The sequence below is a fragment of the Ranitomeya variabilis genome, chromosome 4 (genome assembly GCF_051348905.1).
Source record: "Ranitomeya variabilis isolate aRanVar5 chromosome 4, aRanVar5.hap1, whole genome shotgun sequence".
Lineage (NCBI taxonomy): Eukaryota > Metazoa > Chordata > Amphibia > Anura > Dendrobatidae > Ranitomeya > Ranitomeya variabilis.
The window spans coordinates 744,368,088-744,388,358 of record NC_135235.1 but is presented as its reverse complement, the minus strand read 5'-3'; the positions used below and the strand labels follow the sequence as shown (position 1 = coordinate 744,388,358).

General features: G+C 43.7%; 4 protein-coding genes across 5 annotated transcripts in view; 1 reads left to right on the top strand and 3 right to left on the bottom strand.

Annotated features, from left to right (window-relative positions):
- The window catches only part of LOC143768048 (uncharacterized), an 804,459-nt gene that overhangs the window by 343,699 nt on the left and 440,489 nt on the right, over positions 1-20,271 (top strand). The window lies entirely within an intron of this gene.
- Positions 1-20,271, bottom strand: part of LOC143767103 (uncharacterized) — a 415,169-nt gene that overhangs the window by 262,725 nt on the left and 132,173 nt on the right. The gene's annotated exons all lie outside the window — the stretch shown is intronic.
- Positions 1-20,271, bottom strand: part of LOC143768073 (uncharacterized) — a 125,247-nt gene that overhangs the window by 45,491 nt on the left and 59,485 nt on the right. The window lies entirely within an intron of this gene.
- Positions 239-19,554, bottom strand: LOC143767102 (uncharacterized). The gene is made up of 5 exons (XM_077255124.1): positions 18,978-19,554; positions 17,976-18,551; positions 2,481-4,539; positions 868-1,018; positions 239-593 (listed from the first exon to the last, which is right to left on the bottom strand). The coding sequence occupies exons 1-3, from the start codon at positions 19,552-19,554 to the stop codon at positions 3,080-3,082; spliced, it is 2,613 nt and encodes an 870-aa protein (XP_077111239.1). The 3' UTR covers positions 239-593; positions 868-1,018; positions 2,481-3,079.

Below are 20,271 nucleotides of genomic sequence, written 5' to 3'. Positions count from 1 at the left end.
CCCCTGAAGATAGTGAACCTACATTTTGGGCATGTGTTATGTTGGTAGCAGATGGCATCTGTATTTGATGCTGGGCAGCTTGCCATTGTTCAATGGGTCCTAGCACCGGGTTTGAGTCCTGCTCTCCTTGGCTTGCAGCAATGAGGGTCAATATTGCATCCCGTACCCATTCCTGCCGTTCATCAGGAACTTTGGCTAGGCAAGGAGAGAGGGAGAGACAAAACCGATCTGCTGAATTTTCAGGTGTCATTTAATTTAGCATGGATGAAACTTGAGCATCAATGAGCTCGGGCAGCATACGTGGCTCTTCATGTCGCCTGGTTCGTCTATCTCGGAGAGTGTGTGAAAGATACTGAGATAGATTGGATGTTGATGCTGCCTGTGGTGCTGGGGCTGCTGTTTATGATGTTGTTGGGGCTGTTTGGGTGCTTCCAGGACCAGCATCCGTGGAGGGTTCAGCAGCATCAGACATCTGTTCATCAGGCTGTGTTGCTGGAGTCGGGTCTGTTGGGGCATCAGTCTCCGATGCTGAGGTACATGGCACTGATCTTGCTGTTGGAGATTCATCAGAGTCTTCAAGGTTGTCATCAGTGCTAGGATAAGTAGCAATGTAACAAACTGTTAATGTTATAAGTAATCCAAAATAACAGTAAAAAACCTAGTTTTTGAGAACAAATGAAGTTATGTCTCGAACATGTTGCTTTTTGGTAATTGAACTTATAAACATGAGTATTATTTAAAACACAAATGCACTCATGAAAGATAACATGATCACAGATTTACATGAATGTTTCCAAATGTTTAATATTCGGAAATATAGTGTAGTTAGTTTACTATGTTGGTAAAATCATACACAGTGATACTTACGGATTTAGCTCCAGGATTGGGCGAAGAAAGGCTAAGTTTCGGTAAAACACATATTGACACTTTTTGGAAGCACCTGACGTGGAGGGGAGGGGATTAACTTTCTGCCTAAAGTGGTCCCTCGCTGAGCGCCATAGCCATTTAACCAAATCAACTGTTGGGAAAGTTTAAAAACAACAAGTCACATTCTCGCAAATAACAAAATATTCATTAAACAACAACAGAATGTATTCAGCTATGTTAGGTTTAAAAAGTAGTATGATTTTGATAATCATGCTTGGTCCCCCCCCAAAAAAAAATTGGTTATCCCTTGCCATTGAGACCAAGAAGTGTGTGACCACTTAGCGCCATGGTGTAATTCAAAAAATTAAGGATTGTCCATCATGAGCAGTGTTCTAAACTGTTTGAACAAACATAGCCTGCAGGATTTTGGCTGGGTATAACAACACAAACATTACCACAATTACCAATGAGCATTAGCCATATGTAACGGCTTGCCTTGTGTGAATAATTGCGTATGATGGCATGAATGAAGTCTAAACATTGGCTTTAACTCAGTCACACACAAACTGTGGTGTGGCCAGCAAGACTTGTTAAAATCAAACACTCCAAGGAGCTACTATGTTTGATTTTTTGTGGATGTTAGATTAAGAATAGCAGGCAGCACATGATGATCCTTACATGTTTCAAATTTTAATCTTCACAAACTTTGTTTGGAACAATGTCTGAGAGGCTTTAAGTGCAAACCTTTTTGCATATATTACACCAGTCAATTAACATACACACATTTCTATATATATAATTGGCTAAGGGTTTTTCTGTCTGTCTGTCCTGGAAATCCCGCGTCTCTGATTGGTTGAGGCCCAGGCGGCCTCGACCAATCAGCGACGGGCACAGTATCGACGTAGATGTCATAATGGTTGCCATGGCAACGATGATGTCATAAAGGTTGCCTCGACCAATCAGCGACGGGCACAGTCTGCCGCGAATTCTGGAATCATCATTGTCCATATACTACGGGGACATGCATATTCTAGAATACCCGATGCGTTAGAATCGGGCCACAATCTAATATATATATACATATAACAACATTGTTAAGCATAAGAGCAACTAATGTTAGACATCTGTAGAGATATGCTTGAACACTGTTCACAGTGTAAAATATGATGTAACACATTTTGGTACGCCAGGAAAGTGTGGGCAAAAAGTGCAGTTTGTGCACATGCCAGACAAGTAGGCCTCGAGTTACCCAGGTATTAATTTGTGTGCAAAAAAAAAAAAAGAAATTATAATTATTTTTCATAAATAAAGATACACATCAGAACTAAAATGCTGCCACAGACACACACTGCATTTTTTGGCCATTTCTAACAAGCATGGTTCATGAGTAATTATGATATTAAACACAGTGAACATACTGTAAAGTACTAAGAATGTTGTAAAGTGTATATGATAAGGTCCTTATAAATACAAAGCTTAATAACACATAAGCCGAATGCTTAGGATGGTAAGACACGTACCATAACATATATAAAGCACAATGTGAAGTAGTTTAATATGTTTATATTAATTCCATGTTAAATTAAACAAGGAACATCTATGGGGTAACTTACCAAACTTTGCCTGCTTTGGTGGTGAATATGTGGACCAACCAGATCTGGGGTACAGCTGCTCAGCTACAGCAAACCAACCACGTTCAAATCGCCAGCCTGTCATGGTATCCTTTGGATCGTGCGTCCCAAAGTTCAGGATGTTGCTCTACCAAACTTATTAGCCGGCCTGTGTCCATACGGGGGGCCATAACATTATCCAAAGAGACCAGAGCAGAAAGATGCCAGTACTCTGATAACTTGCCAACTTCACCTCAGAGCTTAAAATGATGTCTAGACTTATGGCAAACTTTGGGCCAAACAAGGTCTAGACACCTGTCTGGTATTAATACAATTGCTTAGAATGTTAACCCTATAAATTTAAAAACGCACAAGGATTGCACACGGATGTGATCCGTGTGTGGTACATGTTTACACGCACCCATTGTTGTTGTTGGTTAAATTATTTCCAACATTCTGAATATAAAAAAGCTTCTTCCCTGTGTGAGTGCTCTGATGTTTATTAAGAGTTGATTTTCAAACAAAATAGTTACATCATTAAGAATATAAAAAAGGCTTCTCCCCTATAAGACTTTTCTTGTGACTAAGTAAAAATGTTTTCTTCACAAAACATTTTCCACATTCTGAACAGAAAAAGGCTTCTCCCATGTGTGGGTGCTTTGGTGACTAAGAAGAAAGGATTTCTTCACAAAACATTTCCCACATTCTAAACATGAAAATGGCTTCACCCCTGTGTGAGTTCTCTGATGCATATCAAGATTTGATTTAGCTACAAAAGATTTCCCACATTCTGAACATACAAATGGCTTCACCCCTGTGTGAGTTCTCTGATGTATATCAAGATTTGATTTAGCTACAAAAGATTTCCCACATTCTGAACATACAAATGGCTTCATCCCTGTGTGAGTTCTTTGGTGTCTATCAAGATGCGATTTCATGCTAAAACATTTCCCACATTCTGAACATGAAAAAGGCTTCTCTCCTGTGTGGGTTTGCTTATGTGTGATAAGATGTGATGTATTTGTAAAACAATTCCCACATTCTGAACATGAAAATGGCTTCTCCCCTGTGTGAGTTCTCTGATGTGCGATAAGATGTGATGTATTTGTAAAACAATTCCCACATTCTGAACATGAAAATGGCTTCTCCCCTGTGTGAGTTCTCTGATGTTTGAGAAGACATGATTTCTCTGTAAAACATTTTCCACATTCTGAACATGAAAATGGCTTCTCCCCAGTGTGAAGTCTCTGATGGTTGAGAAGACTTGCTTTTGCTGTAAAACATTGCCTACATTCTGAACATGAAAATGACTTCACCCCTGTATGAGTACTTTGATGTTTGAGAAGACTCGATTTCTCTGTAAAACATTTCCCACATTCTGAACATGAAAATGGCTTCTCCCCTGTGTGAATCTTCTGATGTCTTAGAAGACTTGACTTCACTGTAAAACATTGCCCACATTCTGAACATGAAAATGGCTTCTCCCCTGCATGAATTTTCTGATGTCTTAGAAGACTTGATTTCTCTGTAAAACATTGCCCACATTCTGAACATGAAAATGGTTTCTCCCCTGTGTGTCGTCTCTGATGTTCGAGAAGACTTGATTTAACTGTGAAACATTTCCCACATTCTGAACAAAAAAAAGGCTTCTCCCCTGTGTGGGTTCGCTGGTGACAAACCAGATGTGATTTTTTATTAAAACATTTCCCACACTTGGAACAAGAATAGTTATTCTGTACTGTGTGAATTTTTTGATGTCTAAGATAAGGTTTATCGAAAGGAAAACTATTTCCATATTCTAAACCTGAGAATGAATTTTTTGCTTTATGACCAGTTAGTTTTTCAATGCTTATTGTGCTACTTTGATTTTCCTTAGTAGTCTGTAATGATTCAGAAGACAGGACCTGTTTGAAAGGATCAGATGAGAGATCATCGCTGTGAAGGGATGATGGTATATCTGGAGTAATGGTAGTCACTATAATTGTATCCTGTGGAATCTCAAGATCGTCTGATTTAAAAATTGAAGATGTCAGTGGTCCCTCTGATCTCCTAGTACAGTCATCTGCCAAGAATAAAATATATTATTAATTTTGAATAAAATATCCTTGACTTATATTTTTGAACATTTTTACTTAAACGGTCTGTAAAAATAGCAAGTTATGTATATTTTGATTTACCAAGACAATGACAGTTCATAGGCTAATAGAAACCTCATAAGATGCACCAGTAGATCGTGTTGTTCAATTGTTTGTTGACTTTGCTTACCAAATATCAAATAAAAAAAAAACTGTATTGTAGGCAAAAATAATACCAATAAAAATTATAGTAATCTGAAAAAGTCCCCACTCATGTCCATCATCTGTCAGTGGAACAACAGGTTTCCACATTATTAGTGGCTCAAAGTCTTTTGAAAAGCAACATGGCTTGTATAAACCAATCCAGCAATATCAGTTCTACCGGAGGGTGCCAGATACAAGCTTGTTCTCCTCTAGTTCAGTCCTCTGTGCTCAGCTCCCGGCTTATACCTGTTGTGACTCTGGCCCATTTACTGACTACTCTTTCATCTTCTGATTTAGTATTTTTTTAGTGCCCCAATATACTGTGTCTACAAACTATTCCAGCAATATTTACATTCAAATAGCTAAATAGCGCTCATTCTCTTTTTAACTCAGCCATGTGCCCAGAAAGTGGATAGGGTATTGTTGGATTCAAGAAAAGTTGGAAAATAATTTGTAAGGTCTATTTGTTTCCTATTAGACTATTTGATGAATTGCAAAGTTATCACTACATAAAGCAACACGTCAAATTTGAAATATGGGGTGCATGGTGGTTAAATCAAAGTACCGTATTTTGGAAACTAAGTACTGTAGTCAAAAACGGAGTATAGACAATAAGATCTACTGAAATGATCAAACTCAACAGTCTTCATCAGTAAAACAAGAGTAACTAATGGTGAAACTTTTCTGGAGTAATTACTGTGGTAATCCACTAATGTTTTGCGGCTGTCTAACAGTCATGAAACATGCGGCCGCAGGGACTCAAACATGTCATTCGAGAATAGAGAATTTATAGTTTGCAGGGAAAAAATAAGAAGCAATTCACTGTATAGTGACTTGTATAAAAGGCAAAATTTAAAAAAGTATTTATTAAAAAATTAGAATTTAAAGTAAACCGAAATTGATTTTTTTAACAAAAATTGGAAATCTGAAAGTCACAGAGGAATTATGGAGTATGCTGGTTTTGTCAGCCAGGTATTGCTTGACCTTATTTAAAAACGTTTCCATCCTTGTCAAAAATATCCAGTCATCAGGGCCTGGACGCTGGGAGGGTGTCATGAAATTGGGCCAGGCCTTTGACAATGTACCCCTGCATCTGCTGTACCTGGGGTGTCTGCCTCGCCTTTCCTCCATGAATGTACAAGCTGCCCCCTACTGCTAGCGTTGTCTGATGGGAATTTTTGTCAACATCTTTTCCTTCTGGTATAGCACCATTTTAGTAGACCTCTCCACCTTAGGAGGGAGAAATGTAAAGTTCTCCTCGTAGCGTTGGTCTAGAAGGGAGCACAAACAGTCTCTTTTTTGGCCATAATGAATATAACATGAGGGTCACGGGAAAGGCAGTGGTATATAAAGTCTGCCATATGTGCCAAGTTCCCTACAGCCAACACTTCCCTGTCTCCACCATGATGACTACTCCCCATCTCCTCCAATCTCTTACTACTCATTCCCCTCCTCAGCCTATCCACGTAGGAAACTTGTGTGTGTACTCGCCTCTGTTGTACTCCTGATCCTCCTCCACATCCTCATTGTTAGCCAATTAGCACTTAGCAGATTTAATGAGGCTGGGCTGGGTAGTATTGCCCTGTCTCATGTATTACTTCATCTCCACCTGGTCTGCATGCAAAGCTTCATGTTTGTCAGCAGTGACTGTTGAAGTAGGCACAGAAGTGGGATCGTCGGTGAGCAGGCACTTGCATGTGCTGCTGCAACATTGCCAGAGCGGTGGTAGCTGTAGCTGACTTGTGGAAATGGGTGCCCATGCGGCTTACCTTCACCAGAAGCTCTGGCAACTCGGTGTAGGTTTTCAGCAACTGAATGTTAGTGCCAAGATCAGTAAGTGTCAAGTTCAGTTAGAGAAAGTGTGGTGAAGTGTCTGCAGCGGTCACAGGCAATAGGCTGCTAAGGACAGCATGAGCATGTCACTCAAGGCAGTTTATTGTCAAAAAACCCTTCCATGCGAATCCATCTGTAGACTTGAGAACTTCGAGATGGACATCGGGCCCTATAGATGCTCTAAGCCTACAGAGCTACAGGGAAAGAAGAACTTAAACTCTCAGAGGCAGGAGTTAATGGAATTTGGGTGCATTGCTTGTGATGGAGAAGAATTCCTAGTGCTAGTAGGGTTAGAAAGAGATGATCTGCCCATACCGAGAACTAGGGCTAAAGTCAAGTCCGGTACCTATGGGAAAGACCTTGACCCGTTGGGCCCTATCCTATATGCCTGATTGTAATGACCAAAAGCTGGCAGGTAAAAAAGTTTGACTATTTTTAACAAATTCAGTGTCCCCTGGATTGTTTGCTGCAAAGGTTCTGAAAGATGGGAGCATAGAGACAGTGTAGGCCTATGAGCCACAAGTATTGTGTTGCACGACACACAGCAGCACTCTGGGACTAGGGACGCGCTTTGTCTGTGGGGTGCCAGAGTGTGCAAAAGCAGCAGCTCACCCACAACTACCTCACTCAGTCACCTTACACAAGCATGCTATATGTGTGAGCTTGCCAACCTTCAAAATCTCCAACAAATTACACCCATTATCACACACCACCATAACTGGTTGTAGGGTCTGTGGAGAGAGCCACAGATCTGTCTGGTCTGTTATTCCTTTCAATAACTCTGCAGCGATGACTTCTAGACAAATTAGCTTCAGCGGAGTCTGTTTCCGCTTTGCTAAGGCAGTGCTGCAGAGCTTCCAGCTTCTGGCTGATGTTGGCTGCCGGAAATGGTGTAGGAAGTGGAGGAAACCCTGATAGAAGTAGGGTCAGCAATGCTCTGTGTCGGAAGAACATATGCCATGCCAGGGTGGGACTCGGGTCCAACCTCCACAATATTCACTCAATGTGCAGTCACGGAAATGTAGCATCCCTGAGCACAAGCGATTGTCTACGTGTTGGTCATTAAGTGGACAATAACAGTAACAATGATATTAAGGGCACGAGTGAGAACAGTGGACACGTGCTGGTATAACACGGGGACGTGTATCTAGTACGCCTCCCTCCAATGTAGTCTGGAGGGAGGCGTACTAGATACATGAACTGCAGACCTTGGCCCCAAAAGGCCTCAATAGGGACTATGACATCCAGTCATTTATGATCTAATCAAGAACAAGACTTTATGTTAAAGCATTTATTTGTTCAATATATTGCCTCATTCTGTGACTGTTATAATGTCATTCTATATTCATGGGACTAATATATACATTTCTCTTACAGAATCGTCTATATTAACTTAGCAACCACAGGATCTTCACCTCTTCACTTTACTACAGAGATCAGTCACTTGGATAAATCACTAATCTGTTACCACGCTTCTCCAGAGGAGCATATTATTTCCACCCTTCTCTGAGTCATTACGCTGAGAACGATCACTTCATCTGCACGTCATCTGCCCCAGGAGGGCTTACTGCATGAATTCATCATGCTCCGAGTGGAACGCACAATTCCGCCCACTTTCTAACAGGTGGAACGCACTACAGCAATACCCATACCCCCAGGTCACTTCCGATTGAGCACTTCCGGTCGCGCGTCATCTTCACATATTCAGCGCGCCTTTATAATGCAGCCCCCGGGACTCTCACTCCACACTCAGGACGAGCGGTGGATACCGCGTCCGATAATCGCTGCACTTGGTAAGTGTTACATACCCTTTACCACTTGGTAACGTGTGACTACTCCTGCTACAGGATATATTAATACTACGGTCACCATTAAGACTCCGCTCTTTATCCCCACAGCGCCATATACGGCCTCTTTCTTGAACTGACCCTGGCCTGAAATGGGGTATGTAAATTCTCACTGGGTCTACTTACCATTTATTGATATGCGGGCCCCTCCCAGTGACCTATAACCTATTTCTCCCATATCCTTACAGATTAATCCCCTGTTGACCCAAATAACTATGAAATGCTCTATGAGAGGGTAGGTTCCTCCTCTAATTTTCCTTTTTCCTTCACTTTCCATGTCTTTATAGATAGCTTATGTCTCACCCTAACGGACACAATCACGAGGTTCACCTAGTTACCTCTTTACCATATTGGGATTAGTCACAACTTTCACACTATAATAAGTGCATGATTATTAGGACGTCAGACGGTCATATCTCCCGCAATGATGTGCCATTTCTATTGTACCGTTTAGATCTGTGTCAGTCGTTGTTCTGTTTTCCTGTTTGGACCCATATAGATTATCTGTTGTATATAATCTATTGTATATACTTTATTTATTTTAGTTTCTTTTTTTGTTTAGTATATTGATGAAGGTCTAATCTGTGACCGAAACGTCTACTGTATGTGCTCTCCTTCTATTAAATTCTCATTTGCATCTTACCACGTGTGTACCAAGTCTATCTATAATACTGTACGATTTGGGCACCTGCTTGAGCACAACAACTTATAGTAGTGCCTACGGCTATTTACCAAATATCTAATCTGTATCTCCTCCCATTCAGTTTCATCCCATTGCTTCTAGTCTTTCCTTGTACAAATGAGAATAAAGATGATCCTTCTACAATGTGACAGCCCTTTGTAGATAGCTATTAAATCTCCTCTCAGTCTTCTTTTTTTGCAAGCTAAACATTCCCAAATCCTGTAACCGTTTCTCATAGAACATGATTTGCAGACCGGTCACCATTCTGGTCGCTCTTCTCTGAACTTGCTCGAGTTTGTTGATTTCTTTTTTAAAATGTGGTGCCCAAAACTGGACACAGTATTTCCAGGTGAGGTCTGACCAAAGAGGAGTAGAGGGCAAAACTGACTTCACGTGATCTACACTGTATGCTTCTGTTAATACATCCCAGAATACATCCCACAATACAGGGCCCAAGACAGAGCCCTGTGGTAAACCACTTGAGACATTCTTCCAACTGGATGTGCAGCCATTTACGACCACTGTTTGGGTCCAATCACCAAGCCAGTTATAAATCCACCTAACAGTTGCCTTGTCCATTCCATACCTAGTCATTGTATGTAGGATTGTGTGAGATACTTTGTCAAATGCTTTGCTGAAGTCAAGATATACTATATCTACAGCATTTCCCTGATCCACCCAGTCAGTGATTCTGTCATAGAAGGAAATTAAGTTAATCTGACATGACTTATTAGTTACGAACCCATGCGGACTCTGGTTAATCACTTCATTCTCATCCAGGTACTTACGTACATGTTAAAACCTACAAGAGAAAAAGTGAGCAAAAACCCTGCTGTAACTACGTAAATAAAAAGCAAAAAAGTACATTTGAATAACGCAGAGTTTTTAGTAATACTTTTTTTTTTTTTTTAAATCAAAAATAGCATAAAAGCCATCCCACCACAACAAGGTAACTGACATGTCGCGGCTTTGACAAGGGCTCACCGCCGGAGCCCAACTCAAAGCGGGGGTTCTGCCAGCTGACGTATTATTCCGTCAGCTGGCAGAAAGGGGTTAAAATGCAATAACTGGCAATCAAAAGAACGTATCTGCACCAAAATGGTATCATCAAAAACACCAGCTCGGCACGCAAAAAATAAGCCCTCACCCGACCCCAGATCACGAAAAATGGAGACGCTACGGGTATTGGAAATTGCGCAATTGTTTTTTAACAATATTTGGAATTTTTTTTCACCACTTCGATACAAAAGAACCTAGACATGTTTGGTGTCTATGAACTCGTAATGACCTGTAAAATCAGAATGGCAGGTCAGTTTTAGCATTTAGTGAACCTAGCAAAAAATCCACACAAAAAACAAGTGTGGATTGCACTTTTTTTGCAATTTCACCACACTTGGAATTTATTTTCCGTTTTCTAGTACAAGACATGGTAAAACCAATGGTGTCGTTCAAAAGTACAACTCGTCCCGCAAAAAATAAGCCCTCACATGGCCATATTGACAGAAAAATAAAAAAGTTATGGCTCTGGGAAGAAGGGGAGCGAAAAACGAAAAGCCAAAAAAAGCTGGGGTCATGAAGGGGTCAAAACCTTACCATGTGTCAATGTTGACCTCAGTATGAATAAGGGCAGACAAAAGGATTGGGCCCAACCAGTGGAACACCAGTCTGGGGAAGCCTTATATGGGAGGCGATTGGATAAGGAGTGAAAAAAGGGTGGAGGAGAGAAGGAGGTTTTGGGAGGACCGGAGATTACGTGAGGGAAGATATTGGGAGATTAGTTCAGAGATATATGGAGGAGACAGGTTATGGATGGCTTTGTAGGTCAGTATTAGTAATTTGAACTGGATACGCTGAGGGAATGGGAGCCAGTGAAGAGATTTGCAGAGGGGGGAAGCAGAGGAGTAGCGAGGAGAGAGATGAATTAGTCGGTCAGCAGAGTTAAGGATGGACTGGAAAGGTGCAAGGGTGTTAGCAGGGAGGCCGCAGAAAAGGAAGTTGTAGTAGTCAAGGCGGGAGATGATGAGGGCATGCACAGGCATTTTAGTAGATTGACGGTTGAGGAAAGGACGGATTCTGGAGATGTTTTCGAGCTGGAGGTGACAGGAGGTGGAAAGAGCTTGGATGTGCGGTTTGAAGGACAGGGCAGAGTCAAAGGTTACTCCGAGGCAGTGGACTTCCGGTACGGGGGAAAGCATGATGTCATTGATTGCGATAGATAGGTCAGGTAAGGAAGATCTATGGGATGGAGGAAAGATGATTAGTTCAGATTTGTCCACATTCAGTTTGAGGAAGCGAGAGGAAAAGAAGGAGGATATGGCTGGTAGGCACTCTGGGATTCTGGACAGCAGAGCGGTGACGTCTGGGCCAGAGAGGTAGATTTGAGTGTCATCAGCATAGAGGTGGTACTGGAATCCATGGGACTTTATGAGTTGTCCCAAGCAAAGTGTATAGATTGAGAAGAGTAGGCGTCCTAGAACAGAGACTTGGGGGACTCCAACAGAGAGAGGATGGGATGAGGAGGTAGTGTGAGAGTGGGAGACGCTGAATGTGCGGTTGGAAAGGTACGAGGAGATCCAGGATAGGGCGAGGTCTTTGATGCCAAAGGAGGAGAGGATCTGTAGTAGGAGGCAGTGGTCAATTGTGTCGAAAGCAGAGGACAGGTCTAGAAGGAGGAGTACAGAGTATTGTCCATTAGCTTTGGCGGTAAGTAGGTCGTTAGTGATTTTGATCAGGGCTGTCTCAGTTGAGTGATGGGGTCGGAAACCAGATTGTAGATTGTCAAAGAGCAAGTTAGATGAGAGGTGGGAGGAAAGTTCAGAGTGGACGTGCTGCTCCAGGAGTTTGGAAGCGAATGGGAGCAGTGATATTGGGCGATAGCTGGACATAGCAGTTGGATCGAGGGTTGGCTTTTTAAGGATAGGCGTGATTGTGGCATGTTTGAAAGCAGAAGGGAAGGTGCCAGAAGATAGTGATAGGTTGAAGAGGTGGGTTAGGGATGGGATAAGTGTGGTTGTGAGGTTGGGGAGGAGGTGAGATGGGGTCGAGCGCACAGGTGGTGAGGTGCGATTTAGAGAGGAGACAATTAAGCCCCCCTTCGGTGATGTTGGATAGGGAGGTTATGGGGTTTGGGTATTGATCTGGTATACAAAGGGGTTGTGGTGGTTGAACAATGAAGACTTGCCTTGTTTGGTCGATCTTATTTTTAAAGTGTGTGGCAAAGTCCTCAGCAGAGATGAGGGAGGTTGGAGGTGGCAGTTATAATGCTCCATACAGTTCTTTATGGCCCCATAGATGCCCCATATAATGCTCCATACAGTTCTTTATGGCCCCATAGATGCCCCATATAATGCTCCATGCAGTTCTTTATGGCCCCATATAATGCTCCATGCAGTTCTTTATGGCCCCATAGATGCCCCATGCAGTTCTTTATGGCCCCATAGATGCCCTATATAACATTGTGCCACATATAATGCTACTGCTGCCGCACTAAAAAAAAAAAAAAAAAAAAAAAAGTCATACTCACCTCTCGTCGCTGCCCGCTGCTCCTCAGCGTTCCGGACGTCTCTCCGCAGTGACTGTTCAGGCAGAGGGCGGCGCGTACACCAGTACGTCATCGCGCCCTCTGACCTGAACAGTCGGTGAAGAGGACGGGGAAGACAGGGCGGCGGTGGAACGCGGAAAGGTGAATATGAAATACTCACCTTCTCCCGGCGCTCCTGACGCGGTCCCTGCATGTCCCATGGTCTCCGGGCGCTGCAGCTTCTTCCTGTAGTGAGCAGTCACATGGTACCGCTCATTACAGTAATGAATATGCGGCTCCACCCCTATGGCCCTATGGGAGTGGAGTCCATATTCATTACTGTAATGAGTGGTACCAGTGACCGCTGAACAGAGGAAGAAGCTGCCGCGCCCGAAGACCGTGGGACATGCAGGGACCACGTCAGGGGCGCCGGGAGCAGGTGAGTATTTGACAGTCGTCGCTCCCCCTCACCCGCCGACCAAGACTCCAGTATAAGCCGAGAGGGGCACTTTCAGCCCATTTTTTTTGGCTGAAAATCTCGGCTTATACTCGAGTATATACAATAAATAAAAAGCAAAAAAGTGCACTTGAATAACAGAGTTTTTAGTAATCCTTTATTTATTTTTATCAAAAAATAGCATAAAAGCCCCAGACTGGTGTTCCACTGGTTGGGCCCAGTCCTTTTGTCTGAGGTCAGGATTGACGCATGGTAAGGATTTAATATTAGACAGTGTAGGACTGTCCTGATTAGACTTACCTTGTCGTGTTGGATGGCTTTTATGCTATTTTTTATTAAAAAAAACAACTATTACTAAAAACTCTGTGTTATTCAAATGCATTTTTTTGTTTTTTATTTACTTGGCTACAGCAGGGTTTTTGCTCACTTTTTCTCTTGTAGGTTTTATATGTTTTGTGGCCAATGTGAACATGCGTTTATGTTCTGCATCTGTACCAACTCAAGTCAAGCTCAATTTTTGAGTTTTTTTTTTTACTTATATACATGTGTAATTTGTTCAAAGATCTTTCCTGGTATAGAAGTCAGACTCACCGGTCTATAGTTCCCTGGGTCCACTTTCTTCCCCTTTTTGAAGATAGGAACAACATTTGCTCTTCTCCAGTTTCTGGGACTAGTACCCCTAATATCCCACATCATCCCGTCAGCCAGAGCTACCAGACTACTACCCCTAATATCCCACATCATCCCGTCAGCCAGAGCTACCAGACTACTACCCCTAATAACCCAATCATCCCATCAGCCAGAGCCACCAGACTACTACCACTAATATCCCACATCATCCCGTCAGCCAGAGCCACCGGACTACTACCCCTAATAACCCAATCATCCCATCAGCCAGAGCCGCCGGACTACTACCCCTATTATCCCACATCATCCCGTCAGCCAGAGCCACAGGACTTCTACCCCTAATATCCCACATCATCCCATCAGCCAGAGCCACCAGACTACTACCACTAATATCCCACATCATCCCATCAGCCAGAGCCACCGGACTACTACCCCTAATAACCCAATCATCCCATCAGCCAGAGCCGCCGGACTACTACCCCTAATATCCCACATCATCCCGTCAGACAGAGCCACCGGACTACTACCCCTAATAACCCAATCATCCCATCAGCCAGAGCCGCCGGACTACTACCCCTAATATCCCACATCATCCCGTCAGACAGAGCCACCGGACTACTACCCCTAATAACCCAATCATCCCACCAGCCAGAGCCACCAGACTACTGTGTGTGGTCCGTACGGCATATACAGTGTGTGGTCCGTACGGCGTATACAGTGTGTGTGTGTGTGTGTGTGTGTGTGTGTGTGCTGCGTACGGCGTATACAGTGTGTGTGTGGTGCGTACGGCGTGTACAGTGTGTGTGTGTGTGGTGCGTACGGCGTATACAGTGTGTGTGTGTGTGTGTGTGTGTGTGCTGCGTACGGCGTATACAGTGTGTGTGTGGTGCGTACGGCATGTACAGTGTGTGTGTGTGTGGTGCGTACGGCGTATACAGTGTGTGTGTGTGTGTGTGGTGCGTACAGCATATACAGTGTGTGTGTGGTGTGAACGGCGTATACAGTGTGTGTGTGTGTGTGTGTGTGTGTGTGTGTGTGTGTGTGTGTGTGTGTGTGTGTGTGTGTGTGTGGCGTATACAGTGTGTGTGGTCCGTATGGCGTATACAGTGTGCGTGTGTGTTGCGTACGGCGTATACAGTGTGTGTGTGTTGCGTACGGCGTATACAGTGTGTGTGTGTGTGTGTGTGTGTGTGTGGATGGTGCAACGGTGTTCCACTGGTGGTACCACCAGCAGTTTCCATATTGAGGCACCCATCACTTGGAAGTCCCAATATGGCGGTCAGTGAACCTCTGTCGCTTGGAATTCTGGGATCCGGACACATCTGGACGGAACAGGATTTGAAGACATTACAAGTTAAGTATATATTAAGATGATCATGTTATTTTTTTAATAATATGTATTTTTACATTTTTTTTTTACATAAAACAAAAAAAAGAGATTGTTTGTAAATCTAAGATCTCTGGCTTAAATGTGTGTTCATAAAAGTTTTTTCCCTCTGGAAATGGTGGGCTTGAGATAATATGATGGAGGATGTACTACATAAATCAACCACTAGGGTGCGGTATAGAGCCCTTCCTTGCATGCGTCGGCATCTCCTTCATCCCAATGACGCATTACTATGACAACGTTGCCCCACCCCCTGCTCGGACGCGTCGAGAGGTGGCTTGTGGGTAATGTGACGTCAGACGCCGATATTGATGATGGAGACAGCGATATTGATGATGGAGACGGCGATTCTCATGGGGGCAGCGCCGCACAGGTACCGCACTGGGGGGGACAATTAGAGGGGTGTATAAGACCAGCAATTATAGTCATGGCACACAACGTGAAACGCACGGTAGGGGGTTCCCACACGTGGTCCTTCAGTTTGATCTTGGGGTATATCGCTCTAAGGGTTATATGTATATTTGTTATGAGGTTTTCCTTGCACTGATGCTTTACTGCTATATCCACTTTGCACTTTAGAAAATTATCTGTCTACTAGATGGTGGCCCGATTCTAACGCATCGGGTATTCTAGAATATGTATGCGTAGTGTATAGCACAGCCCACGTAGTATATTGCAGCCCACATAGTATATTGCGCAGCCCACGTTGTATATTGTGCAGCCCACGCAGTACAATGCGCAGCCCACGCAGTACAATGCGCAGCCCACGTAGTACATTGCGCAGCCCACGTAGTACATTGCGCAGCCCACGTAGTACATTGCGCAGCCCACGTAGTACATTGCGCAGCCCACGTACTACATTGCGCAGCCCACGTACTACATTGCGCAGCCCACGTACTACATTGCGCAGCCCACGTACTACATTGCGCAGCCCACGTACTACATTGCGCAGCCCACGTACTACATTGCGCAGCCCACGTTGCATATTGCGCAGCCCACGTTGCATATTGCGCAGCCCACGTACTATATTGCGCAGCCCACGTACTATATTGCGCAGCCCACGTACTATATAGCGCAAACCACGTACTATATTGCGCAGCCCACGTAGTATATTGCGCAGCCCACATACTATATTGCGCAGCCCACATACTATATTGCGCAGCCCACGTACTATATTGCGCAGCCCACGTACTATATTGCGCAGCCCACGTACTATATTGCGCAGACCACGTACTATATTGCGCAGCCCACATACTATATTGCGCAGCCCACGTACTATATTGCGCAGTCCACGTAGTATATTGCGTACCTCACGTATATAGCAATGTGGGCATGATATCCTTGTTAAAAAAAAAAAAAAGAAAGAATTAAAATAAAGTAGGAATTAGTCCTACCGGTATGTATGTTTCCAGGAGTCCATCATGACAGCACCACCAGGAGGTTGTCCTTCTTATCCTTGATAGGGACAGGAAACACAGAAGAGGTTAAATAGCCCCTCCCCACCTCCACTGTTGTGAATTCCGTTCTGGAGCTCCCTCCTGTGGTTGCTAATGGTATTTTTGTGGGTTCTGCCCTTGGGCTCCCTCTGGTGGTTTCGAGTGGAACTGCTGCTCCTTTAGGTAGCTGTAGCAGCTGCCTTCACTGATCGCCTTGCAAAGGGTTTGTTATTTAAACCTGCTCTGGGCTTTAGTTCATGCCAGCTGTCAATGTCTTAGGTTGGATTTGGTTCTCTCCTTGGATTTCTCATATGGCCTGTCCTTGTCAGCAAAAGATAAGTTTTTGCTAGTTCTTGTTTGTCCATTTGCTTTGGACTCTATTGCTTTGCAAATATGTCTCTTTTTGTCCAGCTTGTCACTATGTCATATTCAGGCTAGCTGGAAGCTCTGGGGAAGCAGATTTGCCCCTCCACACCGTGAGTCGGTGTGGAGTTCATTTTTGTAAACTCTGCGTGGATTTTGTAGTTTTTTAATACTGACCGCACAGTATCCTTTTCTCTCTGTCTATCAAGTTTAGTATTTGCCTCCTTTGCTGAAATCTGATTTCATTTCTGTGTAAGTGATTTCCCTCTCCACTCACAGTCAATATTTGTGGGGGGCTATCTTTCCTTTTGGGGTTTTCTCTGAGGCAAGATAGCTTTCAATTTCCTTCTTTAGGGGTAGTTAGTTCTTAGGCTGTGAAGAGGTGTCTAGGGAGAGTCAGGAACATCCCACAGCTATTACTAGTGTTGTTGTTAGGATTAGGGACTGCGGTCAGTAGAGTTACCACCTCCTCAGAGCTAGTTCCATGTTGCGTTTTAGCCACCAGGTCATATCAGTGTGGCCTCTTAACCACCAGGTCATAACACTCCACCCCTCAGTGATTTTTCCAAGTACCACACCAGGATGGATGCAACTCTATTTTATTGAAATTCCCTTCTACACATGTTTACATCACATATCAGAGAGGAACTCAAGGGAGGGTATATAAGGGGTGCTGTCATGATGGACTCCTGGAAACATACCTACCGGTAGGACTAATTCCTACTTTCCAGGACGTCCCTCCTGACAGCACCACCAGGAGAAATACCAAATAACTCCTTATTTTTAGGGTGGGATTACAGCCTGGAGGACTTTCCTCCCAAATGTAGTTTGTTTATTTACCGTCACGTCTAACTTATAATGTCTACAAAAAGTATTTGACCTCGACCATGTCGCAGCTTTGCATATTTGGTCCATAGACGCCCCAGCGCTTTCTGCCCATGAGGCTGAGATTGCTCTCAATGAATGCGCCCTGAGGCTTTCTGGAAGAGTTTTTCCTGCCGAGATATAGGCTGCCGTGATGGTAGATTTAATCCATCTTGCTAGAGTAGCTTTGGACGCTTTCTTGCCTTTGTTCTTTCCGGCCATCTGGATGAAGAGGTTAGAGTCAATTCTCCAACTATCTGTGATTTCCAAGTAGTGTAGAATTGTACTTTTTACATCTAAAGCATGAAGAAAACGCTCCTTGTCATTACTGAAGTTCTGGCAGAATGTAGGCAGAACAACTTCTTGACTTCTGTGGAAGTCTGAAACCACTTTAGGAAGGAACCCGGGATTTAGTTTAAGGATGATACAGTCATCCTGGACCTTTAAGTATGGATGTTTAATAGAGAATGATTGGATCTCACCAACGCGACGTGCTGACGTTATTGCCACTAGGAAGAGAGCCTTAAATGTTACGGCTCTCAGGTCTGCTTGAGCTAATGGCTCATACGGTTCCTTACAAAGTTCATTTAGCACTAAGTTTAGGTCCCAGGGAGGCACTGAACTGCGAATTGTAGGCCTAAGTCTTTGAATGGCCTTGACAAACCTCACTATCCATGGATGGGAGGCTAGCTGGAAGTCATAGAAGGAACTGAGGGCTGAGATCTGTACCTTCAGTGTATTAGGCCTTAGTCCTTTATCGAACCCCGACTGGAGAAAGTCTAGAATTTTTGGAATATTTGGACCGTGAGAGACCGATACGGGAACTGTACTCAGAGCAGAACTTTTTCCATATCTTTCTGTATATTGCAGCAGTTACCAGTTTTCTACTGTTTTGAATAGTAGCAATGACTGGCTCTGAGAGGCCTTTTGATCTTAGGATCTCTTTTTCAGGATCCATGCTGCTAACTGTAGTAGGCCCGTGTTCTGATGGACTAGGGGCCCTTGAGACAAAAGGTCCGGTACCGCTGGTAGATGGATTGGATCCTCCCAGGACATCTTCTTTAGTAGAGGAAACCAGCTCCTTTTGGGCCAGTAAGGGGCTATTAAGATAACCGATGTCTGGCTCTCCTGAATCTTCTTCAATACTCTCGGTATTAGGGCCAATGGAGGAAAAGCGTAAGCCAACCTCATGTCCCAGTTCTGACCCAGTGCATCTATTCCTGATGGCTTGTCTCCTGGGTTTAGTGAGAAGAATCTTTCTGTCTTTGCGTTCTTCCCTGAGGCGAATAGATCTACTTCCAGGAAGTCCCAACGTTGGGTTATTTGGAGGAAGATTTCTTCGTTTAAGGACCATTCTGTAGGACATAATTTCTGTCTGCTTAGGAAGCCGGCTACCTGGTTTTTGGTTCCCTTCAGGTGAACTGCCGTTATTGATCTGTCTGTTCTGCCCAAGAGAATATTGTGTTTGATAGGTCTTGCAAGTGACGATGCTTTGGACCTCCTTGGTGAAGTAGAAAGGCTACTGTTGTTGAGTTGTCTGAAAAGACACGGATGTATTGGTCTTTTAACTTTCCCTGGAATGCCTTTAAGGTCTCCCACACTGCCCTGAGTTCTCTGTAATTTGAAGACCTGCTTTGCACTGATACAGGCCAAGTCCCCTGGGAGTAATTCTCTTCTATGTGGGCTCCCCAACCGCTGTGACTTGCATCTGTAGAGATGTTTACACACGGAGATGTTCTCCAAGGCCTTCCTTTCTCGAGATTTTTTGTTATGGTCCACCATGACAGTGAACTTTTTGTATCTAGGGATAATCGTATTTTGTTGTCCAGGGTTACATCCCTACCGTCCCAAAGTGAGAGGATCTCTTGCTGCAGGGGTCTTGAGTGATATTGGCTCCACTGGACACTGGAAATGCAAGAGGTCATCAAGTCCAATACCGCATGGCCTTTCTTATGGATGTTTGCTTCTGCTTTTGTAATTTTTGGATTTCTTTTTTGAATGACTCCTGCTTGTGATGTGGGAGGTACGTATGTTCCTGAACTGAGTCTAGGATTACCCCAAGAAATGATTTTCTTGTTTCGGGTTTGACGCTTCACTTTTTGAAGTTTATTAACCATCCTAGCTTTTCCAGGAGTGAAATAGTTGTTGATAAGTTCTCTTCCATCTGTTGTGGAGAGTCTGCTATGAGTAGGATGTCGTCCAGATAAGGGATGGTGAGTATCCCTTTTTCTCTCAAGAACGCCATCACTTCTGCCATGAGTTTGGTGAATACTCTGGGAGCAGACGAGATGCCGAATGGCAGACATGTGAACTGATAGTGTAGAATTTGGCCCTGGTCTTTTATGGCGAATCTGAGATACTGTGGGTGTGAGGCGGAGATGGGAACCTGGTAATAGGCACTTTTTAGATCTAATGTGCTCATTACTGATCCTTTCTTGATCAGAGGTATTGCAGATTTGAGGGATTCCATTTTGAATCGCTTGTAAACAACTGACCGAT